This window comes from Pollachius pollachius (assembly GCF_949987615.1).
Source record: "Pollachius pollachius genome assembly, chromosome: 3".
NCBI classification, from domain to species: domain Eukaryota; kingdom Metazoa; phylum Chordata; class Actinopteri; order Gadiformes; family Gadidae; genus Pollachius; species Pollachius pollachius.
In genome coordinates, this window is record NC_136936.1 from 48,388,327 (window position 1) to 48,415,050 (window position 26,724).

A 26,724-nucleotide genomic window follows, 5' to 3' on the forward strand; every position below is an offset into this window, starting at 1 on the left:
CTCACCCTGCTCTGGGCGAGAGTGAGGAAGAGGAGCACAACAAAAACAAAGGGTCGGGGGGCTGGGTATCACGAGGGGGGCACTAACCTGTGGCACGCACACACACACACACGATGGCATCTGTGTATGGCTCTGACCCTCCCTCGGGGTAGGGAGCGCTCTGACGGGCGTGACAGCTGTGAATGTACAATATGCAGCCTTTTAGAAAATCACCACCATGCCCTGTCCCTGGTGCCGGGTCGGGGGCACACCCGAATGTTCTCGCTCTCGCTCTCACTCTCTATGTTTCTCTTGCTCTCTCTCTCTATATATATATATATCACTATATCTCTCTCTCCTCCTCTCATTCTTTCTCTGTCTCTGTCTCTTTCACTCTCTCTCTCTCCCTCTCGCTTTCTCTCTCTCTATCCCTCTCTCTCTCTCTCTCTCCCTCTCTATGTCTCTCTCTCTCTCGATCTCGCTCGCTCTGCCTCGGTGCTCTCCGTGGCCCACCGACCCGCTGCTGTGCACCTGTGGCCCTGCCGGGGGTGAGCCCCTGCTCGCCCCCCATGGAGAGCACGGAAGCTTGTTGCCTTATTTGACCCCCGCCGCCGCCGCCGCCGCCCAGCTCACCTTCCAGACGCTAAAGGTTAAACCGCCAACACGCACAGCTTCCTCCCGAGTGTGTATGTGTGTGTGTGTGTGTGTGTGTGTGTGTGCGTGTGTGCGCGCGTGCATGCATGTATGTCTGTGTGTGTGTATATATATAAAAAAAAAAGAGAGAGTAATATTTATGAATCTATTTTTTTCCTATTTTGTGATGAGAGCTATTGATAAGAAACTTTATTTCTCAGTGGGACACTGCCATATTACTTTGAAGGGAAGTGTTTTATTCTTGAAAAACTAGACTATGAATAATAATGTCATGAAACCTGAAAAAGAAAAGGAATAGGCGATCAATAAGTGAACCAAGGCGTTACTTTGGTCCGGATGTGAGCAGTGTGCACGTCAGTATTATGATCTACCTCAGGCCTTAGGGCACCTCAGTCCAATCTTTCATTTCCCCTTTTACCAACATTTTGTATGCCTTGTAAACCTACCGTTTTTATTTTTTATTTTTAAATAAAAAGAAGAACAAGAGAAAAAAGATTTACAGCAAACTTTTACGCTCTTCAGGTCCAGCTCAAAGCGAGAGGGGGCAAAAAAAAACAACAGGTCTTTAAACTTCTGTACACCGCAGCGAAGGTCTGGACGCCATTCCACCTCCTGCAGACCAGGTCTGAGAAGATTCAGATTTCTTAGTCAAATTCAATAACGAATGAAAAAGGAATGAAGACAGGATCGAAGGGGTCAACTCGCCCGAAGTGGTTATGAATTTGAATGTTGTGTGCTGATTTCATCATCGACAAAGAAAAGGACATTACAAACAAAACCAAACATAAATACGATTGAAACGGTATTAAATCTGTACCTCCAGTATTCCTAATTGTGCATCCAGGTTTTTTTTTTTGTGTTAAAAAAAAGAAAGTGTATTCACTTGTTTTCAGAAAAAAAAAGGAATTTTGTAAAACGCCCGAATCAATCTTACCAGCTCTGTTTTATATCAACATACTCGGGGTGGATTTCAAAACAAACGATTTTAAATTTGTAAAAATACAAAAACGACAGGACTCTTGAACATGAAGTTATACCTTAGTCTTCTGTGTAGAATGTAGAACAACTAGTCATTGAAATGTCACTGTGTACGACAAGTTAATGTATATGTGAAAACATGTATCACACATGTATGTATGTGTCGTTTTCTTGTCTCTCTCTCTCTCTCTCTTATTACCTAACACTTAACCAATCAAACCCGCGTTGTGAGAGATGGCTGGAGGCCCTTTTTAGCGCGTCTCGGCTTCTTTCAAGAATGGGGACTTTCCCGCCGTTTTCATTTCTTTTGTGCTGTACATTTCTTTTTTTTTGTGGAATTACCTCTGAGAAACCAAGGCTGACTTTAGTGACTAAAAACTAAAACCAATGTAGGGGTGGGGGGTTTAAATAAATGAACAATAGTGAAAGTTAGTGTTTTGTCTTTGACGTCTTTTTAACTATTACGCTTGTGTTGATTTAAGACGGCGGACATCACGTTTTCTCCGCTGTCAGCAGAAGAGTTGGAATGCTTGTCCATGTGACCACAGGAAGAGTAGTTCATGAAAACAAAACAACAAAATCGAAACACAACGGCCCCCAGCGTGAGGCCATTTTGGCGACCCGCCCCCCCCCAAACACACACACTGCGACTAGAGGCGCTCACTGGACCCAGGACAGAACACTCGTAACCCTATCTTTTCAGTAACACTACCGCAGCACACTGCCACCGTGCTGCAGCGTGCATCGGGGCAGATCACTGCCTTGAACGCACCGTTGTACCTCGTGACTCACACTTAAGTCACTGTGATAGTGAGACGCCCGCTCCACCGTTTTGTACACAATTGGACATGTTTTTGAGGCAAGAGGAAGGACACGTTGTTCTTGTTTTCTGTTCTTTCTTCTCCAGACCTCGGACTTATCCGCGTTCATGTCGCTGTGTCTAGGGCTTGAGGTTTGCTTTGCTATGACTCCAGGGAGTCGGGGTGGTGGTTCACTGCGGTTCGGTGAACAGCGCATCCAGTCTTAACCAGAACTGCCCGTCTGTCACTGTAGGCAGAGGTACTGAAGAGAAATATGTAACAGTATTGTGTAGATGGAACTTGATAAGAATCTCCGAGGATAGGCGTTGATAAGTTTCATAAATTGTCCTAGATTATGTGACTAAGTAGCATAATACCTGACTGCAGCAATTTGACGTCGCTTGGGAGTTTAACTATACATTTTGCCATGTCCCTTCGTGGTTGGCCAGTTTGTTTCTCACTTATTCTTATTCATCTGGTAATTTAGTTCTGTCGTCATCCATATAAACCAGATAGAGTGGTTGTGTGGAGAAATAGCTTGAAAACTTTGCTTTTATATCCATTCCCTTAAAATCACCTATCCTTATAGTGAAGTTGTGAAAGCATAGCTTGCATTTCTAACATTCGCAGAGGAAGCAGTATGGCAAAAAAAAAAGAAAAAAGAATGAGTGACATTAAAACAGTAGACGCCACAGTTGACAAACTATATAGACTAGCCAGGGTCTGACAAAGGCTGGAAAAGCTTGTGTGTGTGGGTGTGTGTGTTTGTCTTAGAATGTTAACAGGAAGCAAGGGCATTAAACAACAGTCTAAAACGATCGAGGCATGGATTTGCTGAAAACCGATACAGTACATTCTAGTCAGATGTTTGCAGAACTTCAACAGTGTTTTCAATTCTATGTTGTTTGCTCATCAATAAATAAAAAAACACAAACTCCAGCAACATATTGATAATCCTAGTTTCACATTCTGCGAGTTCTGGTTGAGTCATTTCGAAACTGCATTCCACCAATGGAAATCTTCCTTTGTTCTGTGGACGGGTGAAGGAAACACCCTCCGGTCCTGCATTTCCCATAAGTCAACAGGTCTAGAAACACCTTGACGTGATTGGTGATTTTTGTGCTGGGCAGAACCTTAAAGCTCCATGTCATCCAGCTCTATGGTCGCGTGTATTTCTGCTCACTGTCATGCTGTTTTTGAGTTGAGTGCACTGTATCGCTGACCAACCTGCATCTGAGCAATAAAGAGTATTTAAAAAAAGACAAAGCAAAAAAAAAAAACCTGACTCCTCTTGATTGCGTTTGACATTTTTTGGAAGTCTTTTTCAAACCAGAAAAACTGCCGGGGAGTAGAAGACGCCACACATGACTCACCATCTTCAGACAGGTTGTTGCCTGCTCAGTGTGACAGCATCCACATTGGATATAGCCTACTCACTACTTCTGCACCGCAGACGTTGCTTCATCAAATCATTGTGTCTAAACATTTTTTCCCCTTCAACCACAACTCAATCAACCATGGGATTATTTCTCTCTAAATCAATGCCGTCTGAACTTTTTTCTTTCAAGTATTGGCCGCAGTGAAGATATTTATGTATTGCAGTCTAACTTTAGATACGCGAATCATGGAGCAACGCTAACAAATTTTGACTAATAGTATTTTTTCATAAGGTTGGCAGTTTGAATAATTTATTACAAAACAAACAAGTTGAACAGAAATACTCAGAAAATCTGTAAATCAGTTTGTGGATTAGTGTGTAGAGTGTTACCTGATATGCAAAACTGTAAAGCTCTTGAAATCCTTGACACAAACGAATTAAAACCAACTTAAACATAATCATCATCAACACTATGTACAATACATAAATTCATCGATGTACCCATACCTGAGGTAGTGATTTAAACATTTGTTCAATTTGTACAGGCACTTGAAATGTTAGCCTGTAGGATTATACAGCTTGGCACGACAAATAATTGGCAGTTTATTACAGCTTTGCTGTAGCAGCTTCCTCTTTGCATTCACATTTAACCTTACACTCATACATGAACCTAATCACACCTTCAAATAGACAAAAACATTTCTTGATTCACCAGAGAATATTCCATACAGACACAATTACCACTCACCAGAATATGACAAAAGTCCCTGGGATTTAATCAGACTTTCAAAAATTCAAAAAATACATTAAATCTCTTCCTAAAACCCAAATGTTCCGGACCCTCCCATAAGCCCAAGCCCCTCCACCACGGTGTTCCACCAGGCAGTAGACTCACCTCGATTAACGCTCCCTCATTCCGATGAGGTAACGACAGTTCTTATTCCCGCCCCCTTCCGGCCTCACTGGGCCTTCTTATTGGCCGGGAGGTCTTGGGGCCCAGCGGGCTCTGCTTTGAGCCGGCTCTGGCTGTAGCGGCGTATCAGGGCTCCGGGGAGCAGGGCCATGCAGGCGATGGCCAGCAGCTGGAGCAGACGCTGCCAGGAGAAGAGGTCGTCCAGGGAGGACACCTCGGACAGCATGGCGCCCGTCTGCACGCAGATGAAGTTGTACGGCAGGAGGCCTGCGGACGCCGAGGGAAACATGGTAACGCCGCGGGGACGGTGTTTAGAGTCGGACCACAACAAACACGCTAGACGTGGAATACAAGGGGCCGGGGCCTCATGTGGAGGGACCGGGCTGTTCTGTGAGAGCGACGGTGAAGTGACTAGTAGCAGGGATCTCACCAATGAAGACGGAGCAGAAGAAGTAGACCACGGGGATGTTGGCGATGGGGGCGCACATGTTTAGGAACCAGTTGGGCGTCATGGGGAAGAACCTCAGGAAGAGCAGGAAGAAGAACAGGCAGTCCTTGTTCTCCTCCACCTGGGGAATTTCAAAAATACGATTACGAACCATAAACCTGTTTTACAGGGAGCAAGTCACAACAAATTTGTCGGTTGCCCAATAAACTCGCAACAGGGCACTAGAGGACGGAGGTAAGAGAGGGATCAGATAGAGGTGTACAATGTAATCATGTCTCTAGACAATGGGCTAGTTCGCATTTTAGACAGTAGATGGTGGCATAAGGCTCAGGAGGTAGAGAGGGTTGGCTGGTGACCAGAAGATTGCTAGTCCAATCCTCGGCCCCTAGCTGTCGAGGTTTCCCTGTGCAAGACACCACACCTAAACTGCTCCCGACGAGCTGGCTGTCGCCCTGCATGGCTGAGACCGCCGTCGGGGTGGGAATGTGTGTGAATGTGTGCATGAATGGGTGAATGCAAGGTTATACTGTAAAGCGCTTTGAGTGGCCACTGGTTAGAAAGGCTGCTACATAAATGCTCTCATTTTCCATTTGCGGCAGAGGACCCTCGACCTACCTTCTTCTGGAGCAGGGACACCTTGTCAGGGAACAGGCTGGTGATGTGCTGCTTCCCGAAGGCTTGGGAGAGCAGATAGCACATGGTGGAGCCCACAGTGGTCAGGACACAGGCCAGCAGCAGACCCTGATACGGTCCAAATATAGCCCCCGCGAGAATGTTCTGCACGGCGACACAAGAGAAGGTGTGAGCGTGCGCGTCAGCGCGCATCCATCCGATTGTCCTCATTTAATGGATCTATGAGATCAGTTAATAAGTCAAGCAGAGGTACGATAAAATAGACACGCACATTTTTTGAAAATTGGCAATTCCATAACGCATACACACAATAGTTACACTTATTTTAAACCCTTTGTCATGACGTAAATATCCAATGCCTTGCTTGATGCAATAGCAGAATGAAACAAATTAAACGACATTATAGGACGTTGATGTGGTCTTGTCTGTACAGCGTCCACAACACTTCTGAGTTATAAAACACAAGGCCACAACGGCCTCCTCACCAGGAACGATGATCCTGGGATGGCAAAGGACTGCTTGTACAGGTAGGCACTGGAAAACAGAAGGACAAGGTACCCCGTATGCTCCTTCTTGTAGTACTGAAGAAGCTCAGCCATCTCCCTCAGTTCCTTCAAGTCTGAAGGGAACTTCAACCTGTCAAGACAGGCAGACCTTTGTACTCGACGTGTTATCACTGCATATGTTTATTTTCAGTCTATTCTACATTAATGTAGCCTGGTTATATGTCTATGAACGACTCACAGTTATAGGATATTAGATCCACCGTTTATTTACATGGCTGATGGCTTGTAATATGCCTTGTGGCAGGCCAATATTACACATTTTATGATTGCAGATTAAGAATCTGGCAATAGTCTACGAATGGCACACAAATAACTTGTCATGCCCACTTGCATCTGCGGAATAGTGAGCATGAGGATGCTTCTTCTACCTGCTGTGCTCCTCTTCGCTGACAGATGACAGCTCAGGGTCTCCTGTTGTCTTCACACTCTCCCCTCGGGCATCGGAAGAAGTTACACGTCGGGGCCCGACGGGAAGATACGTGGATAACAAATACAGATATAACGTAGCTGCACCAATGACGAAGACCAATCCAACTATGGACCGCATAGTTGGTTCTTTCGCGCACAACAAAGAGAGATACTGCGGGGTAGTCGAAATGCTAGACGGCGGAACGAAGTGTTGTTGTATCATGCGAAGGGGGGATGGGAATGGTGGTCGTACCAAGCGGTTGCACGGAAGTGACGTAAGGGCACAACGGGGTTTCGTTAGAGGTTGAAATTTCTCAATGTGTTGAAACCTTTATAGGTCCACGGTTGAAACATAACCTGCGTTTCAATACCCATACTATTAATCATGACCGATTTTTTTTAAGTATGTCCCAATAACACATAGTATGGAAAGGCAGTATGCTTAAAAAAAACACCAGGATGTACTATATTCGGTTACATTTTGCAGTATGCAAGCCAGCAGGTTCTTTAGGCTGTTCTGCCCCATAATCCTCTGCGCATGCGCAGCAGAAGATGCGTGCGTGCTAATAAGTGGAATCACCTGAAGTACCGGTATGTCCTAATTGTGTGCATACTGTCTGCAACAGTGCAGATCTTCTAAGGTAACAAAACAATCAGAACTATTACTCAATAAAACATGTAATTTTATATTTAATGTTTGATTAACATTGAACCGTAAATAGGTTCAATACCTTAGTACGTGCATTCTTGCTTTTCATTATCTCCATCATAATAACTTTCCCTCCGCTTTTTACAAACAACGTAAAAGCAAACCTGCAGTGTGATACATAACGTAACGATTTTAAACTTGAAATTAATTCTCCTGTACGGGGACTTTAGGCATAGGCCTACCTTCTACAAATATATTGAATACCAGATATCACAAAGAACCTGTTCATGCTCTTCAACAATGACTTCTCTTGCGGGTTTTGGCATTGTTGTATTAAACTTTTCAAACCATTTTATTCAGTACAACCAACATGTTCTTGAAATATAATTCAAGTCAGTCTATTTCAGTCACTTACGTGTCAATGGATTTTACGTGAAGTTGACGTCTATGGAATCAAAACAAGGCAAGAAAGCATTGATAAGGTAAGGTAAATATTTAAAATACAAATAATGAACTTGAAATAGCTGCACTTACTTAATTTGCAATTGCAAAACTTTTGTGTTAAAAATACATTTTTTCCTCTCACTTTGTGGCAATTTTGTAAATCGGGCAGGACTAGCGGAGTGGGTGTTCTAGTATCGTATTTTCAGTTAATTAAGTTAAAAATAATTCAGTTAATGGCTCGTACTGAACCTCACAGGCAAGACGCATATCCCCTTACTTCGCCAGGCAATAACTACCACGCCCACTCCGCTAACCCCGCCCCCACGTCAAAAGAAGCGACAGAGTAAAAAAGCCTGTCATACCTGTCTGAAGTGTGAGTCCTGCCTTCATTGCTTGCAGCCATTGTAAAATCCAGTGAATGTCTTTGATTGGACGTGCCAAACGCACGTCCTTCCTACTGCGCAATCTTGGAAGTATTTCACAAATGTTTGATGGCTTACTGTAGAGTCGACAAGAGCTGAGTGAAGTCACATTTATTTGACTCTCACAAAAAGTTTGTATAAGTAAGCATACATATATGATTTTCCTTCTCTTACGGGACACTACCATCGAGCCCAGCTATGGTATGTATCAATACAAACAGTGTTTTGATTTTTGCTTGCTATTGGTGAAACAAAATGCCATCTAAAAATCTCTGATCTCTGTTTCTGCGTGTACATGAATGCAATATAATGTAATTAATGTACAACTAGTTACTATTGTAAAGAGTTTTATCATTAAACTTTTCACAAATTGAAACTATTTTTGCAGATAATCGTTTTTTAAGTTTATTTATATTATACCATTTTGATTTAAAGGTTTTAAGTGTACATAAGATTGGCTTAATGTTTGACACAAATTGATAAGTTGATTAAAAGGAAAATGATTAAGATTTACTTTCTGAATGCGTTGAACCAAATTGAATACTCTGCAGTTCCGAGTATCAAAGGCCTTGTTCATTGTAATGTATTAAGTTTTTTCTCCACAGGATGCTTCCAATGTATTCATGCCTTGTTGTGAGGTAAGCCATCCAAATTTGAATCTCTTGACATATTTCAGTGTTGAGGCTACATCGGTCTCTACTGTCTGCTATTATCATTATAAAGCAGGTTTATAGAAATAGCTCGACATTGGTTTATACCGTAAATAGCCAGTAGATGTCGCCATCTTACAGCTGTGTTAAAAAAAAACAATCACAACTTTCATGGCTATTTTTTTTTTTTTTTAATGAGCAACAAACACTAAATAGCTATATCTTTCTGTCCTATAGGGATATTTGGCCTTAATATGCGCTGTAATTTCTATCGTTTTCATCGGCTGGTACATCCGAGACTCCTTCAAGATCGACAGCTTCCACACCAAGCATGTGCTCATCACCGGCTGCGACAGCGGCTTCGGGAACCTGCTGGCCAAAAGTTTGGACCGGAAGGGCTTCAACGTGATAGCCGCGTGTCTGACGGAGCAGGGCGCCGCGCAGCTCTCCTCCGGGGCCTCCCGCAGACTCAAGACGTTGCTGCTCGACGTCACCAACGCCGAGAGTGTCCGCCGCGCCGGGGAGTTTGTGCGCGCCGAGGTCGGTGAACGAGGTGAGGAGAGGGGACGCCGGTTGGCACCAGTCTGTGTTGCCAGATTGGGCCAGACTTTTATAAAGTGAACCAGCGTGATGAGTGATGGGAGGAGGTAGTCGGGGCACCCAGTACTAAGCATGTCTCCCCCTGGCTCTACCCCTCCCTGGCACACTGGCAGTGTTGCCAGATTGGGTGGGAAATCTGGCCCAATCTGGCAACAGTACCAGAATCTGTGCCCATGCCAGTCAGAGTTGAGCACTGGGAGGGACATGCTTACCAGTGGGTGCCCCGATTGCCTCCTCCTATCACATAACATGCTGGTTTACTTTATAAAAGCCCTCTAGTTGCTCTACAACCACTGTCAACCAAGGCCTGAAGCAGTTTATTGCTTTTATAGAACCGTTAGGACAAATACAGTCGGCTACTAGATTGAATAAAAAAGGTTGCCAAGCAACAGAGGCAGGCCTGATTGGCGCATTAAAACAAACAAAATATTGTTAGGCGGACACAGGTGTGTGTGTGTGTGTGTGTGTGTGTGTGTGTGTGTGTTTAGGGGACTTTACAACAGCCTCGAGCCCAAGCACAACCATCTAGTAACAGTTTTATAGCTTTCTTCTACTTTTACAAGGCTGGTGGGAGAATCTCATTTCCCACAGACGGATAGCGTATAAACCTTCTTCAGTGCGCCTTAAATGTGAAGCTTTCATCCTCTAGTCGGCCTACTCCTGAACAAGACTTCACTGTAGGGAAACCGTCCAATCTTTTAAGATAAAACAACGATTGGAAGGATAACAGTGCTAATATTAGGCCTATAGATTTGAAAATTGCCGATGTGTTTCTACCCCACTAAGGTAGGATATTGTACAATTTACATCACAACTACAATGAAGAAACAGAGAGCCAATAGGCGCCTGTGATGTTGTCCACTCGATGGGACTATATCACCGTTTGAACCCTGACAACGGTGGGGGCTCGCCTCCCCGCTAGGTCTGTGGGGGCTGGTGAACAACGCGGGACGGTCGCTGCCCATCGGGCCAACAGACTGGCTACAGCTGGAGGACTTCACTAAGGTGATGGACGTCAACCTGACGGCCGTGATCGGCGTGACGTTGGCGCTCCTGCCCCTGCTGAAGAAGGCCCGCGGCCGGGTGGTGAACGTGGCCAGCGTCCTGGGTCGAGTGGCCATCCTGGGAGGGGGCTACTCTATCTCCAAGTACGGAGTGGAGTCCTTCTCCGACGTCCTCAGGTATGGGTCAAGAAGGATCTTTTTTTTGGGGGGGGGGGGTTTCTGATCGGGCACATTATTCATTCATTCAAGTTAATTGTTTAGTTAATTAAAAAAAACTGGCTTTGAACTTTACTTCTTAGTCTCCATGTAGTACAGCATAGAGACCTGGGTTTAATATTTTAGCATTTACACCACCTTGCATCATGGTGGTGTTTTGGTCATGTTACTAAATGTGTTTCGTTCGATCGTGTTTATAATCAAATTAATACTGTTGTGACTTAATGTGACTTAAAATTGCAGATACCGCAACAAGCAGCTCACTAAAATTTGTCTTTTTTTTTTGGGCACATTCTAAAATATTGCACACTTCTTATTCTGCTCCTCCCAGACTGGAGATGTCTTACTTTGGCGTCAAAGTGTCGATCCTGGAGCCGGGCTTCTTCCAGACCGCCGTCACCCGCCACGACCTCATGGAGGAGAGCCTCCGAGCTCTGTGGGACCGCCTTCCCCAGGACGTCCGGGACTCCTACGGGCCCAAATACGTTGAACAATGTAAGGATGCGTTGTTTTTACTCCAAAGGTTACAATACTTCAGAGACTTCATTCGTTTTTTTCCTCTCTGCTGTTATGATTTTTTTTTTTAAAAGCAAAGAAAAAGTACCGGCACTAGAAAAGACTCAGTTCTGATTCCTGGAGCACAGTACCAAGTACACAGTAACCCAACATGTACTGAATCAGAATTCATACCAATGTTTTTGTTGGTACAAACACACTTGTTTTATCTTAAGAGTCATCCTGATTTATTTTTATTTGGGGGGAGCCCCGGGCCGGGTCAGTAGTCTGCAGACAGGTATCCCATGTCCCGGGACCGTGTTCCCCTGTCCCGGGAGCGTTCTCCAGTCCCGGGAGCGTTCCCCTGTCCCCGGAGCGTTCCCCTGTCCCCGGAGCGTTCCCCTGTCCCGGGAGCGTTCCCCTGTCCCGGGAGTGTTCCTTATCGGCCTTCTTGGGGTCGTTCGATAAAGACCAATCTCCTTCAACCCGACCTGCATGTCGGGCCCAAGGGGGAGAAGTCCTTCATCGGCTCAAACACATTTATGTTTTTTCTTACACTTGCTTGTGCAGCACTTAGAATTTGTGACGGTTCACCAACTCGCTTGTAAAACCCTTTGGAGGCGTGCGTCCGCTAAACGGCTGGCCCCTTTCCCCCCCGATGTGCTTCAGATCTGAAGTACCAGAAGTTCAACCTGTGGCTGATGTGCAGCCCAGACCTCACCAAGGTGACCAGCTGCATGGAGCACGCCCTGACGGCCCGATACCCCCGGACCCGCTACGCCGCGGGCTGGGACGCCCGGCTCTTCTGGCTCCCGCTGTCCTACTGTCCGACCATCGTGGCAGACTTCTTCCTCGTCCTGCTGTTCCCCACCCCGAGTGCTGCCTGAGTGGGTACCCCTTCCTGCGCGGAAGGTTTCTGAATAATGCAATCAAAGCACTGATAAACATTGTCTAGGAGTTAGCCATTGTTTCATGATTTATTACTCAAAAACAACCACCCCGGCTGAAATATCACAAAGTCGGCAAAGAAGAAATGAGTTTGATCATGCTCAAGTTTCCGCAAAGTAGGCCTACCATACTCTGTTATGAAGCACTATAGGTGGTAGGTCGCTCGAAATGGACAACTTTTTGCGTTTTGTCATATTTCGTATTGTCTATTAACTAAAATGAGGTATATTAAACATGAAAGATTAATGATACTTTTTGTTCAATTAAGAATATATAATAATGCAATGCAATTCTAATAAGCTATCATGATTAAACTATACAACACAATCTTGTTTCATTTTGCTGGTGTAGCTTTATTCAGAAGATCATCTATTTCAAAATGCCAGATATTGACAGAATCTTACTTTTTCAAATTTACAAATATACAACATATTCAAAAACATTTCTATAAGCAGCGTCAGTGCAAAGATATACATATAGTACATCAAAATTAAAAAATGTAATCACTCAAACAATTGGCGTGAGAGACTTTCGGAAGGCATTGTCAAAAAAAACGACTCCTTTTGATGTATGCTATAGATCGCGTGTGTGTATAGATCTCTTAAACAATCTATATATCGTAGATTGTATATATATCCGAAACAATCCATCTTACGTCTCTTAATCTCTACATATCGGAGGTTTGTACACAGGCTGCATAAAAAAATAAATTCTGTGCAAAGTGTGTGTTTGTAATCTCGACGGGGTCTAGGCGTCGCTGTCCTCTTTGACGAGGGTTGCCGTGTCTTTGAAAGTGTCTTCTGTTGGGGAGAAGGCCGTGGAACGATCCTTCTTCTGGGGCTTGATAGGAGGAGCGAACGGGGACGGCTCTGATGCACTGCCTTCGCCCACACCGCTGTCTGAAGGCCCTTTATCATCCTTCATCTGAACAACATCAGAACGTTAATTTACATATCACTATGGAGATTTTAAGTATTGGTAAATATTTTGCATCAAATTGAAAGTGTATTGCTGTGATACTCGTATAAATATATTGATTTGTGATCGTGTCAAAAGGTGCACAAAATACTTTTATTTTATCGTTTTCTCCAAAGGATGTATATGCTTTCTCTTTACCTCGGAATAGCCTGGATTTTCAAAAGTCGTGCTTGGCTTCAGCTTTCTTTTGAAGAAGCTCCACTTGGACTCCTGGGGAAAAACAACAAGAATCCCCGATGAGGACCCTGAGCTCAGCCTAATGGTTGTCTCATTAATAACCAAGGTGCTTGTAGATGGGGATGGAGAGTCTAACCTGGGCTGATGGGTCGCTTACAGGGGTGGTCTTCACCACCGCTGCCCCCTGGTCTATGTTGAAGGCGGGGTTCGCAAAGTTGTTTGCCAGCTGCTCTCCGCTTATGTTGACGGTCACCTGGGAAACCAAAGAACGCACCGTGAACCACAATGACATTGGTCTAGCGGTCGAGATGCTGGACCCTCGCACCAAGACGTTCCGGGTTCAAACCCTGACGTTGGTATCCAAAAGGTTCTGGTTTCAAACCTCGATGTCAGCGTCAAAAAGGTTCTGGGTTCTAAACCTGAGGTTCGCATTGAAATGGTCATCTTTCTTTTTAGGGTACATATCCAACACTAGGGTTCAGGTACCCCTGGTTGGGCCTCAGCAGTGGCTTGGAGGCTTACCTGTGTGAGACGCACCTGTGTGAGGGGTACCCATGTGACACGTACCTGTGTGGCGTGAATGACGGCGGGATCCCCGGACAGTCCAGCGGTGGTGGCGTACAGGGGGTTCTCGAACGTGATTGGCTTCCTCCCCGCCTCCATGGCGAAGTTCTCATCCTGCGTAGGGATCACATACAACGAGGAATGGGGGGTCAGCCGGGGGGTTCAGCCAATCACAGAGGGGTGTGTGTGTGTGTGTGTGTGTGTGTGTGTGTGTGTGTGTGTGTGTGTGTGTGTGTGTGTGTGTGTGTGTGTGTGTGTGTGTGTGTGTCACCATCTGCATGGCGGTGTCGATGAAGGACACTCCCAGGTTGGAGGGTCCCAGGTCCACGTTGTCGCCTGACCGGAACGTCACGCCGTTGCCCGTGTCGCCGGACTTCACCAGGCTGCTCAGGCTGTTACAACGCAGCCGGGGAGGAGGAGGATGGTTAGGTGGATGATTGGGAGGAGGAAGAGCATGATGAGGCAGAGGATGATATTAGCCTGGGTATACCCATGCTGCCTTGCGCGCGATTTCATTTCGTGCACAAGGCAGCATGGATTCCATGGATCCGATTTTCGCCTGAGATAGGGAACCAATCACAGAACGGGGAGGGACGGCAAGACGATGACGCCGTCTATGCAACACACCGAAGCTTGTAGTTTACGGATCCAAAATGGCAGCAGACGCGTTACCTTTCGATGCAGCCTTAGATAGTGTTCTAAGTAGTTTAGAACGCAAGTTTATTTTGAAAAAATAGCAACTTTCGGTGTTAAACTCTTTCATTACCAAGAAGGATGTCTTTGCCTTGCTACCAACAGGCTTTGATTGGCTATTAGCTACGTACAGATTCATATGATAGACATTCGTAGTGCCCAATAAACGGCTCCGGGCAATCGTAAACCACGCCTTAAATACGAGAAAATGAATGTGTGGTTCCCAGACCTCATCTCAATGTAGATTGAAATGAGGTCAGGCGTCAGCCAGGCTAGGATGATATGCTTGTATGAGGCAGAAATTCCTAATTCCTTACTTAAAAGCGTCTTACTGTTGTGTAAGGTTGATGACTAATAAGAACTAGGGCAGGCAGAGTTTCATAAACAATACAATGAAATTACTTTATTTGTATTGAGTTGTTTTGAAAAGGAAGTGAGTTTGAGATGACAAGGAAGTGAACAGGAAGTGGCTTACCTTGGTAACTTGGGCATGGGGGGCATGAGGGAGCCGGTTCGCTTGTAGTTGAGGAAGAGTCCAGTGACCAAGCCACCGGTCGCCACGATGATGACAACAGTCAGCAGCACGGCCGTAGCTGGGAGGAAATGCTTCACTGTTAGGTGGTGACGATGACTCAACATTACTGTGTTCCTGCTGGAGTAGCCAAATCATTCAATCAATCAATTTAATGACCTCTGGATCACCCATTAACTTTCTGAATCATTAATAAAGAGAAATGCCGCTTTAAAATGCTTAGTGGAGCATGCTTGTAAAAAAACCCTGTGGCTGAGGGTCTCGCTAAGGTCAAGAGTTCAATAAAATAGGCTATAAATACTAAGTAGTAATACTGCTACCAGTCATTCACATCTCCCACCAGAGAGCCAGCAGGACATCCTGCCTTTTGTACTATAACATATCATGTATGTGAGTTAGAATAAAGAGCAGTACCTGTTCCGGCTGGGGCAGCCCGGAACTTCCCCAGGCCACAGTTATTGCCGGTGTAGCCAGACGGACATCTAGACGACAGAACAAAAACAATACGGTATCTTTTACACCGATGGTTGAGAAGTCCCACATTATGACCGCGTCTCTCTCCCTCGGACCAGGGAGAAATGGAGCTACGTGTAGGAGTGTTTGTCTTTAACAAACCGCAACATGTATCTCTGGGTACATTTATTAACGTCGTGAACGTACATCTGTAAAGGATGCTGGTGAACTAGTTCTCGTCCTTCCTTTCATCTTTCATTACTATAAACTAGATGTCGCTCTTGTTTCGGTCCTTTCACATTATAAGTACCGAATAACGACGATTAGTCAGTGCACAGATAATGCAGCAGTCCATCATCCAAGTACACCATCCACGCATCAACATAACTTGACAATTAACGACATGCTACAAGACGTAATACAGGTATACAACTTATAAAGCAAAACCGACCCCCGACTAAACTTGTAGGTTGGTTTAAATGAGACTCCCTCTGGTGGTTAAACACCTGCTATTGCATGCATAACCTCTGATTGGCTGACCCTGGTTGTCCGGGGTCACCTGCTGATTGAGCTTTGATGTGACACACCTGCGCTCCACTAATTGAATTCTAACACACAAAGGGTTCTTCCTAGGATTAACACAGCTGTCCCTCATAATACTAATTATGCATCTGCAATTTCTTTTGACGCGCGGTGTGGGCAACAGACGGAAAGCAGTGAAGTCGTCCCACAAAAGTAGCAGATCCATAATAAGTGTTATGAGTGACAGCTGTGTTTATCCTATGACGAGGTTCTGGTGAAGGGGGCGTGTCCAGTGGAGCCGGCAACCCCAGAATGAACAAAGGCTGCGGGGGTTTTTTTGAAGGCGGGGTCAAAGGTCAGGGGTCAGGGGTCTGATCGCCCTGTGAAAGGTGAACCCTGTGGCTGAGACTCACTTGCACGTGGGTAGCCCCCTCTTGTCGCTGTAGCACGTCCCCCCGTTCCTGCAGCGGCAGGCCGGAGGCATGGGGATCAGATCCAGGATGGCTGCAGGGGGAGGAGCCATGACAGCCGTCACACACCACACACACACACGCAGGCGCAACGAAGACACACTGATCTTGTGGGGTCCTGTTTTCCTGGGGTCAAGTTTATTTTCATGTTGTTGATATTATTTTATAATTTTATTATGATTCTTATCTACTTTTTTTGTGCTTTTTCTTTTGTAAGCATTGTCATCGTCCAGTTTGCACTTTGTTGGATAGTGTCTTTTATGTTTCGTATAATATAATATCCAATTTAATATAAAAGAAACATGAGACAATGGGGAAATTAATGTTGTAAAACAATCTAAATACTATTTTACATTTCCCGAGGCATGGGGGAACAGCCAGGCGGTTCCACTCAAGCGTACCTGCGTCGCACTTGTTGGGGTTGAAGCTGGACATGGAGGAGCCCTCAGGACAGGCACAGGTGTAGCCGCCCGGACGCAGCAGACACAGATGGCTGCACGTGTCCCTGCACGGGTTCACCACTGGGGGGAGAGGACGTGGTCAACACCTGGGATCCCTGATCCAAACCCTGACCCATAACCATGACCCTTAACCCTGACCCATACTGACCCCTAACCCTGAATCCTAACCCAGAAACCTAACCCTAACCCAAACTCTGACCCCTAATCTTTACCCAAATGACAATTAAAAAAAAAACATAAAAGGATATCATTTTATAAATGAGGGTATTGATCAAAATAAAATGAATCGATCCAAAATGAATGAAAGAATGGAATAGACAATGGGGTTAGATGGTTGTCATACAATGTGGGCTTGTGAAGTCCTTAGAGACTAACTATGAAGAAGGCCCCATCAGTGTCAACCTGACCGGCCTGGTGGTTCACCTGAGTGGTTGTGCCGGTGCTCCTGGTAGATGCGGACCTGAGTCAGCCAGGGGTTGATGGTCAGAACCTTGACTTTGTTCCCGCTCCCAAACTTGTCCATCTTCCACACCTCGCCCCTCTCCTTGGTGGTCCAGTAGACGTGGCCCTCGAACACGTCCAGGCTGTACGGGTTCCCGATGTCTGGAGCCAGGGAAACGTTGTGGTCGGCGATAGAAACACACGCAAATACACACACACACATACCCCTACATATGCACATTAAGTGCTCGAATAATAACCTAATAATAATAATCTAAACAAACAACATTAACAATATGTAACTGGCTGTGCCAGAAGCACAAGGGTGTAGAAGGTACATAATGTACACACTTATTGTCTGTTGTACGTTCTTGCACTTGAAAATAGCACTTGGCATTGTGTAGCATCTTATTCTAGCTATCTTTATTAAAGATCCCATGGCATGCTACTTTATGGATGCTTTAATATAGATATTAGTGGGCCCATAACACAGTATTTTAAGAGGTTCCTGAAATTCAGCCGTGGTGCAGAGTTACAGCCACTACGAGCCAGTCGCACATTGAGCTTTCCCCAAACGCGCCGTTTCGTTGTCTGTAACTTTAATGAGGAGGAGCGAGGCGGGTCAAGGAGGAGGGTGGGGGTGTGGCCCTGAGCAGCTTGCGGCCACGGTACCATGCGCTCTGTTTACAGTGGATGTGTCGCAATGGCGATATAATATATATTATCACGGCCAAAAGTTGTGCGCCTCAAGACAATATTATGATTCTCAAACGACTGCGTCGGGTTCTCCGACGTCTCTGGTTCTTCCACGTCCACATCAATCTGAAGTAGACTGAACCACGACATGGTAGGAAGGGATTGTTGCCCGCGATTGTTTCCCACTTGAGCCCCTCTTCTCGACGCCTCGGCAGCGGGCAGCGCTGAGGCGGTGGTCTCTCAGCAGCGGGCAGCGGGGCTCAAGCGGGAGACATTCCCGGGCAACAATCCCTTTCTCCTCCATGTCGCGGTTCATGTACTTCAGGGAGTCAAAGCCAAAGTTCCTTTCCCCCAATTCCTCTTAAATCATGGCTGAGATAACCCCAACTACAGTCTCGTTGTGGAAATACCAGAGACGTCAAAGAACCGACGTGTTATGCGCCATAACACCAACAGCAGAACGGTTATCCAAATAACAAAGAAGTGTACAACACTTGCGTTACAGTGTGTGTAATCACACACACACCCACACATGTGGCGCTCGCACGGTCGTGTCTCATTGGCGGGCCAAATTCTCTGGGCCGGCAAGGCAGAGAAGGGGGAGGTGGCATCTCCCCTTATGACGACATACGGGGAAAATTCCAAAACGACGCATCTGAGCTTAGTTTTCTCAAAGGCGGAGCAGAATTCCTAGGGCTAGAAACAAAATTTCTAGCTACTGGGGGAGCCTAGGTAGGCTAGGGGAACTCATTAATGAATGTGTTAACCTAGCGATTGTTAGTTTGTTAGTTGCTTGGCACTTGGTTCTATGAACATCCTAACTGTACCGACAGCGATATATTGTTTCTCTTCTTCTGACAAATGTAATTATTGTAAGTCGCTTTGGATAAAAGCGTCTGCTACATGCCCTAAATGTCAACGTAAATGGTGTATATTCAAACTATTTCTGATACCCGCTCTTGTTTTGAAACACCGTTAGATCGCCCCTTACCTCCTGAAACGAGGACCTTCCTGTCGGCGCCGTCCGGCCTCATGGAGCCGATGACGTTCTCCTTGGAGTCGCACCAGTAGAGCCGGTCCCCGTTCAGGTAGTCCACGGTGAGGCCGGTGGGCCAGCCCAGGTCCTCCTCCAGCAGGGTCTGCCGGTGCCCGCCGTCCATCCAGGCAGACTCGATCCGGGGTCTCCGGCCCCAGTCCGTCCAGTACATGGTGCTGTCCGTCCAAACGCAGAACCCCTCGTTACACACGGATCGGTCAGACAGGACCGGAGGCAAGGGAACAGTGGGGGGGGGGGGCTTCTGTGGCTCAGGGGGTAGAGCGGGCTGGCTGGTAACCTGAAGGTTGCTAGGTCAATCCCCGGCTCCTCCTAGCTGAGCGGGTTGGCTGGTAACCTGGATTACCAGCCAACCAGCCAATTACCAGCCAAGCCTGAGGAGCCGGGGATTGAACTAGCAACCGGAAGGTTGCTAGCTCCTCCTATCTGAGTGTCGAGGTGTCCCTGAGCAAGACTCCTCACCCTAACTGCCTCCAACAAGCTGGCTGTTGCCTTAAATGGTTAACACCGCCGTCGGTGTGTGAATGTGTGCATGAATGTGAGGCAACATTGTAAAACGCTTTTGAGTGGCCACTGGATAGCAAAGCGCTGTATAAATGCAGTCCGTTTACCATTGAATCCTCTTACCCGAGTGAAGGATTGACCACGATGGCGGCTGGCTGGTCGAGGTCGGTATAGATCAGCCACTTCCTGTAGCGGCCGTCTAACTCAGCCACTTCGATCCGATTGGTCCCCGCGTCCGTCCAGTAAATGTGTCTGGGAGGGAACGAGACACAGGGTTGTAGACGATTGATTCTAGTCAACCCCTAGTCTGGGGTTGATTCTAGAACACACTTTGTTGAGATGAACATTCTCTGATGCACTACCACTATGAGCAAAAACATCGAACTCATGTCTTGTTCTTGTTGTTTCACTTGACTTTGTCATACTATTTTGCACAAAATATATTGTTTGCATTAGTACTTTGTATTTTTATCGTATTTTTTATTATTTTAGGGATATTTTATCCTCTGTTTTTCCACTGCTGCTGGGCTGTTGCAACAGACATATTTATCCTACGAGGGATTAATAAAATTGCATCTAATCGAATATAATATGCGTCAGAAATACAATTTGATTCAGTTTTCTAACATTGCCAACATTGTGTCCTGAATCCTGAAGCTTTTCTTCTGCACAATTTCCACTTTAATTAACCAGCACTTGTCATGTCCATGTCATGTTTATTTCTGTCTACATGTTTTTCTGTGGTAAATGTGGTAAGAGGGTTTATCGGTTATCTGTTGTATATGTGGTATATGTGGTATCCGTGTGCCGCACAGTGTTGCTACACTGTGCTGCGTCTTTCCAAATGTATGCTGCCCTGAAACCAACTTGACTGTGTGAAAACAATCATCCCCTTGGGGACAATAAAGAAACGAACTAACTAACTAACTAACTTGGGACTGTTTCTGCAGCGACTCTAACTCGGATGCATTTGGCTCCTGCTCGGGTGGTCTCAGGTCCGGGAGCAGTCTCCCGAGGGGTCTCACCCAGTGATCCAGTCCACGGCGAGGCCCTCGGGGTTGGTCACGTAGCGCAGGTTCAGGTCCACCTCCTTCACGGGGTTGTTCCCGTCGTCGAGGAAGGTGGTCATGTACGCCCGCTTGATGGAGCCAAACTGGATGCTGTGGCCCCGGACCGTCCAGTACACCACGCCTGGAGGACACGCGACGAATGGAGGAATAAAGGAACATTTGAATGAAATACTACAAATACTTAACAAAATACAGATACCAAATACTTTTTTTTTTTTTTTTTACAAAAATCGATATTCATGATACGCCTTTGCAGTGAAAATATATGAGGAGATGATAGCATATGATGATGATATGATATCACTTAAAAATAGTACTTCACATTGTGTAGCGTCTTATCAAAGCTATCTTTGTTGCATACGGGGAATGGGTTAATCTAGCGATTGTTAGTGCTTGGCCCTTGTTTCTATGAACATCCTCACTGTACAGACAGCGATATATAACCTTGGCCCAAGAGAGATGTGCACGCAAAGTTTGGCGCCTGTATCACAATTTGAACGATTTTTTCACTTATCTGCCGCACTAATATTGTTTCTCTTTCTTCTGAAAAATGTACTTATTTTTCGTTGCTTTAAATAAAGGCGTCTGCTAAACTCCCACAACGTGAATGTAAATGTTATTGAGGGAGGGGGGAGGGGCCTTACTCAGTCCCTCCCCCTGGGGGTCCCACAGGTAGTCCATGGCCTGAATGTGCTCAGCGTTGTCCAGGTAGTCTGAGTACTGCTCCGAGGACAGGTTGAAGCGCCGGATGCGGACGTTGTCGGGCAGCAGCAGCACCGGAGGGTTTCCTACACACACAAAACATTACCAGACAAACCGATTACAAGAGGACCTACCGACAGCTGGAACGACAAACGACAGAAATAAATAGACTGTGTTCACCTGAAAGAGTCCTGTCCTGCCTAGCTCAACTGCCCAAGAGTGTGTGAGTGAGTGTGTGTGTGTGTGTGCGTGTTTAGTTTAGTGTTTGTGTGTGTGCGCATGCGTCTGTGTGTGCCCGTGTGCGTGCGCGTGGTTGCTCGCTTGCGTGCGTGCGTTTTTGAAGGTTCGATTCCGACGGGCTATGCTAAGAATGCATGCACTCCTTTTTATCAATGCATAATGTTTTATTCACAGCGTAGCGGAAAACAACTAAAACAGCGTGACGAGGCCAGGGGGTGTAGAGTCATATTATGTTAATCTATTATGTGTCTAGGCTGGTTGTGTTACCCTGAGCGGCGCACTCCCGGCCGTGGGGCTGCCCCACCGAGGTGAACCCGGCGGCGCAGAAGCAGCCGTAGCCCCCCTTGGTGTTGCTGCAGACCTGGGGGCACGTCCCGAACACCGCACACTCATCCACGTCTGGGGAGTGGGGGGCCGAGGAGAGAGGACGCAAGGAGAGAGGAGGCCAGGAGAGGGGACACAAGAAGGGAGAAAACAAGGACACAAGTTCACATGAGGACGATAACATTAGGAATGTCGCTTGGGCCAACACACTAACCCTAAATCCCACGTATATTTAATCATATGGACACGCACACACGCACGCACAGGATGCTATCTAGCATTGATAGACACACGCACATAAGCATAGACACACACACAAACACACAAAGGATGCTATATCGCCATGCCAGCCAGACAAATACAGACGCACACACACACACACAGACACACACATAAACACACACACACACACACACACAGAGGATACTATGTCGCAGAGCCAGCCAGCAAGCCAGCCAGACACAGACACACACACAGACAAACAGACACAGACACACACACACAGGTGTATACCTTGGCAGGTGCTCCGGTCGGAGGGGGTGGGTTTGTACCCGGGTCTGCAGGAGCACAGAAAGCCCCCGCCCGTCACGTCGGTGCAGTTGTGCTCACAGAGTTTCTCAGCGCAGGAGCGTTCGCTGTCGTTGACTGAGGAGGCGCAGCAATGCATTGTGGGTTACACAATAGTAGTAGACGATGTCATGCATTTTTCACATATCAATCCGATTTTATATTCACATTCGTTTAATTCATTAAGTTTTCTTTCGTTCTTAGTTGTATTCATTTTTTGTACGTTATCCCATTAGCAGCCTCTCGTGGCTGGAGTTGTTACTACAGGTAAAGCTTTCAACGTTTCAGACAGCTGTCTAAATTTAAGTAATATGAAAATATAATAGCTGCAGTAAAATAGCTGCATAACACAGGTTTAACTAAAGAGAAATATTTAAATATATTTTTATTGCATTATGAATATGGTATAATTCCCCAAGAATAATTCATAAAGAAAAAAAAACACGGATGCATCCCCATGGATACGGTTCCTATTTCGTTGTTAAAATCATCTCCTCATCATCTTACAGCAGCCCAGCTCGTCTGATTGGTCACCGCAGTCATCGTAGTCATCGCACACGTACAGCTGGGGGACGCACTGGCCGTTCTCGCACTTGTACTGGTCCTCCGAGCACGGCCCGGGGGTGGGCTCCCGGCCTGAGGGGGGGAGGGGGGGGGGAAACCGATGAGGCACGTGTTGCCGTGGTGACGGTCATGACAGAATAGATGGGGGGGGGGGGGTGTATGATCCCATCCCAGGGAGAGAGGAAAATGGATGGAGAGGAGAGTGACTGCCAACCTGGAGGGATGTGGCGGTGTCTCGGAGTACATGTTAACTGTTACTGATCTTTAAAAGGTGCCTGAATGCACATTTAACCATCAGCATATTGTAATATGGTCTTAGATCTAAGAGGGTCTAAGATGGTTGTTCACTCAGACAGTTTCGCTCAACACCCTCCCCTGTGCCATGCTTTCAGAACACACACTCAATGCTTGTATACTCTTTACTGTACCGACAGTGATATATTGTTTCTCTTTCTGCTGACAAATGTACTAATTGTAAGTCGCTTTGGATAAAAGACTCTGTTAAATGCCCTAAATGTAAATGTCTACATGGAAATGCTTGTCTCACGTATATTGACTATTGAGTAATGACTGCTGCTGAGTATTAATGAGTATTGAGCCGTACTGAGTGTCACTGGGTATTGAGTATTGGGAGAGTGTATCTGCTCACAGTTGTCCGGCTTCTCGTCGCTGCCGTCCCCACAGTCGTCCACTGAGTTGCAGAGCTCGTGGCTGTACACACAGCGGTTGTTGTCGCAGCGGAACCGGAAGGCTCCTTCACACGGGATGTCCACTGGGGAGGGGGGTGGGGGGGGATCGCTGGGGTTACTCTGTGCAATGTGGCCTGGTCGCCAAGACTTAATCTTGTTGCTTGCTTCAGTGGACAATGAGTGGATCAATTAAAAATCCAAAATTTATGCAGCAGTATACTGGTTGTTTTTTATAAACTGTGGTGTGTGTTTATGTGTGTTTGTGCGAGTGTGTTTGTGGGTGTGTCTGTGTGTGCGTGTGCATGTACGTGTGTTTGTCTGTGTGTGTTCGTGCGTGCATGGGTTCGTATATGCGTGTGTGTCTGTGTGTGCGTGCGTGCATGTGTGTGTGTCTCTTCGTATGTGCGTGTATGTGTGTGTGTGTGTGTGTGTGTGTGTGTGTGTGTGTATGTATGTGTGTGTGTGTCTGCGTGTGTGTGTGTCTCTTCGTATGTGCATGTATGTGTGTGTGTATGTGTGTGAGTTTGTGTTTGTGTGCGTGCCTGCGTGTGCGTGCGTGTGTGCATGCATGCGTGTGTGTATGTGCCTTTATATGTGTGTGTGTGTGTGTGCATGTGTGTGTCTTACAGCACAGGTGGAGCTCCTCGTCCGATTGGTCCCCACAGTCGTTGTCTCCGTCACACTTCCAGTGGTGCTGCACGCACACGTGGTTCTTGCACTCGAACAGGAAGGGCGGGCAGTAGGTGCCGTTGGGGTAGCGTGTCGCTGGGAAGACACACACGCAGGAATATTGTCCGTCATCTTTCATGAGGTGAACACCTTCATCACAACGGTGTGTGTGAATGAATTATTCAGGGAGTTTCTTCTGTCCCTTTAGGGGGGGCTAGGGTCCGGGGGGTCTCATAAATATATGGCCTGTTAAGCCCTTTGAGACTGTACCCTTTGATTAAGGGCTAAACAAATGCAATTTACAAATACAAATGCAATACAGACCAAGTATCGCACCCTGGGGGACAGAGCCTTCGCCATCGCCGCCCCTACCCTCTGGAACTCCCTCCCTCTGGCCATCCCAAACTCTGACCTACAACATTTGACAAATCTTCCTCCGCCATCTTCCAATCTCTCCCGCTCTCTTAATGTGTTGCCTATTGTTGCGGTGTTGTTTATTTTTTCCCTTTTGTTTGTCTGTACTGTCTGTATGTATTCCTGTCTTATTTGTAAAGCGTCTTTGAGTATTTAGCAAAGCGCTATAAAAAACTGATCAATTATTATTATTATTATGAATTTTATTTTATTTTATTGAATGTGATTAGAAGTCCATCCATGGTTGAATCGCGCGGCAACAGGAAGCGGTTCGGGCTCCGGCCCATGACTTACGACAGGCACTCTCGTCGGTGAAGTCCACACAATCCGCGTTCCCGTCGCACTTGAAGCGCTCGGCAACGCAGTGGCCGCTGTCGCACTGGAAGTAGTCGGGCTGGCAAGTCCTCAGCTCTGTTACCGAGACAACACAGGACACAGTGTTGTCAAAGTTGGTGTGTGTACAAACATACATAGTGATCCTGTTGGTCTATAGCGTGTTCTTATTCATTTCATTTATTTGTTGTAAGGACAGTGCACATTAATCTACATTTCTGTAAATGTGCCAGTGTTAGCCAGCAGGCTAATTTTCGACTGTAGTTCTTTAGCAAGATATTAAGCTAGGCACAGGATGGCTGAAAAGTAAAACACATTAAAGAAAACGCACAGCAACAGATAACAACAGTATAACATGATGCCAATAGACTCCATTAAAACATATAAAAATACAATCGTTATTCAAACCACCATGGGTTAGACATGAGAGCTACAAAAATGCACAGCAATTCAGTTCAGTTCAGTTGTTTACACTCATAGTATTGTAGTAGTGTTGTGTTGTTGGTTACTTCTTGGCTCAGCGAGGCCTTGGAGTAGCTGACACGGGGCCAGACCCCCCCCGGGGGGGGGGAGCGACTGGGGGCCGACATTCAGAGAGCCAACACTCACCGCAGTCCCTTTCATCCGAGTTGTCCTCGCAGTCGTTGTCATGGTCGCAGGCCCAGCGGTTGGGAATGCAGTGCAGATTATCACAACGGAACTCGCTCTCCGTGCAAACACGCGGGGCTGGGCGCGGAAAACACAGGAGAAGAAGAAGAAGAAGAAGAGGAAGAAGAAGAGGGAGAAACTCACATTAGTTTACTTTTTTTGTTGTGAGGAGGGAGGGAGGTTAAATATCTGTCTATCGGTTTTGGGGCAAAACTTTTGAAAATATAAACAGGTAAAAACATTGGCAAGACTTTTGTAAATATATCAGGTAAAAAACAAAACAGTATTTATTTATTGATGTAGCGTACCTACGCAACCGTGTTATTTACAATACGTAGCCTCACTAGAACGGAGGCTTACAGCTTTAAAATGACATCATCCTCAGCGCACACAAACACAGACGGCAATTTATTGGCCCTGCGGTATCTTGGCAGGCCCCGAGGCCGTAACCAGGGGAACAGCGTCAGCGTTCCCGACGGGGCAGCGCTGTGATTTAGTCCCGGGGCTGCCGCCCTCACCGTGAGCTGCCCCCTCCTCAGACGGGTTTAAGCTCTCCGGAGGGCAGCGGGGTGACTCTCGTCTCCTGATAACACAGCCTGTCACCGCCCCCCACCGCCGCGGACGGCCGATGTCTCTCTCTAACATTATCTGACCAGGCTAGGAGTGCTGGAGAAGGGACCAGATAGCCGGCCCCTTCTCCAGCACATCAGAGCAGCTAATTCATCTAAGGGGGGCCGGAGCTGAGATCCCACAGTGAATCATTCTGCCTGACCA

The 26,724-nt window shown here is 46.4% G+C and overlaps 3 protein-coding genes across 3 annotated transcripts in view; 1 reads left to right on the plus strand and 2 right to left on the minus strand.

The window, feature by feature from the left end:
- Positions 1–4,088: 4,088 nt before the first annotated feature.
- On the minus strand, positions 4,089–8,090 carry tmem41aa (transmembrane protein 41aa). The gene is made up of 6 exons (XM_079732018.1): positions 7,941–8,090; positions 6,718–7,851; positions 6,269–6,419; positions 5,766–5,927; positions 5,133–5,271; positions 4,089–4,969 (listed from the first exon to the last, which is right to left on the minus strand). The coding sequence occupies exons 2-6, from the start codon at positions 6,978–6,980 to the stop codon at positions 4,749–4,751; spliced, it is 936 nt and encodes a 311-aa protein (XP_079588144.1). The 5' UTR covers positions 6,981–7,851; positions 7,941–8,090; the 3' UTR covers positions 4,089–4,748.
- A 214-nt stretch (positions 8,091–8,304) lies between these two features.
- Positions 8,305–12,512, plus strand: rdh1 (retinol dehydrogenase 1). The gene is made up of 6 exons (XM_079732017.1): positions 8,305–8,473; positions 8,878–8,910; positions 9,160–9,475; positions 10,445–10,703; positions 11,074–11,237; positions 11,907–12,512. Exons 1-6 carry the CDS (start codon positions 8,471–8,473, stop codon positions 12,122–12,124), a joined length of 993 nt encoding a protein of 330 aa, XP_079588143.1. The 5' UTR covers positions 8,305–8,470; the 3' UTR covers positions 12,125–12,512.
- A 420-nt stretch (positions 12,513–12,932) lies between these two features.
- The window catches only part of lrp2a (low density lipoprotein receptor-related protein 2a), a gene marked incomplete at both ends in the record, with an annotated part of 72,209 nt that continues 58,417 nt past the window's right edge, over positions 12,933–26,724 (minus strand). Inside the window, 21 exons of the mRNA XM_079732632.1 lie at positions 12,933–13,109; positions 13,302–13,373; positions 13,477–13,593; positions 13,908–14,018; positions 14,176–14,296; positions 15,073–15,190; positions 15,544–15,611; positions 16,518–16,608; positions 16,976–17,095; positions 17,459–17,638; positions 19,164–19,384; positions 19,854–19,982; positions 20,756–20,921; positions 21,445–21,588; positions 22,010–22,141; positions 22,580–22,711; positions 23,141–23,269; positions 23,847–23,969; positions 24,514–24,651; positions 25,264–25,380; positions 25,912–26,028. Of these exons, the coding sequence (XP_079588758.1) occupies positions 12,933–13,109; positions 13,302–13,373; positions 13,477–13,593; positions 13,908–14,018; positions 14,176–14,296; positions 15,073–15,190; positions 15,544–15,611; positions 16,518–16,608; positions 16,976–17,095; positions 17,459–17,638; positions 19,164–19,384; positions 19,854–19,982; positions 20,756–20,921; positions 21,445–21,588; positions 22,010–22,141; positions 22,580–22,711; positions 23,141–23,269; positions 23,847–23,969; positions 24,514–24,651; positions 25,264–25,380; positions 25,912–26,028 (2,723 nt within the window). The remainder of the gene's footprint in view (positions 13,110–13,301; positions 13,374–13,476; positions 13,594–13,907; positions 14,019–14,175; positions 14,297–15,072; positions 15,191–15,543; positions 15,612–16,517; positions 16,609–16,975; positions 17,096–17,458; positions 17,639–19,163; positions 19,385–19,853; positions 19,983–20,755; positions 20,922–21,444; positions 21,589–22,009; positions 22,142–22,579; positions 22,712–23,140; positions 23,270–23,846; positions 23,970–24,513; positions 24,652–25,263; positions 25,381–25,911; positions 26,029–26,724) is intronic.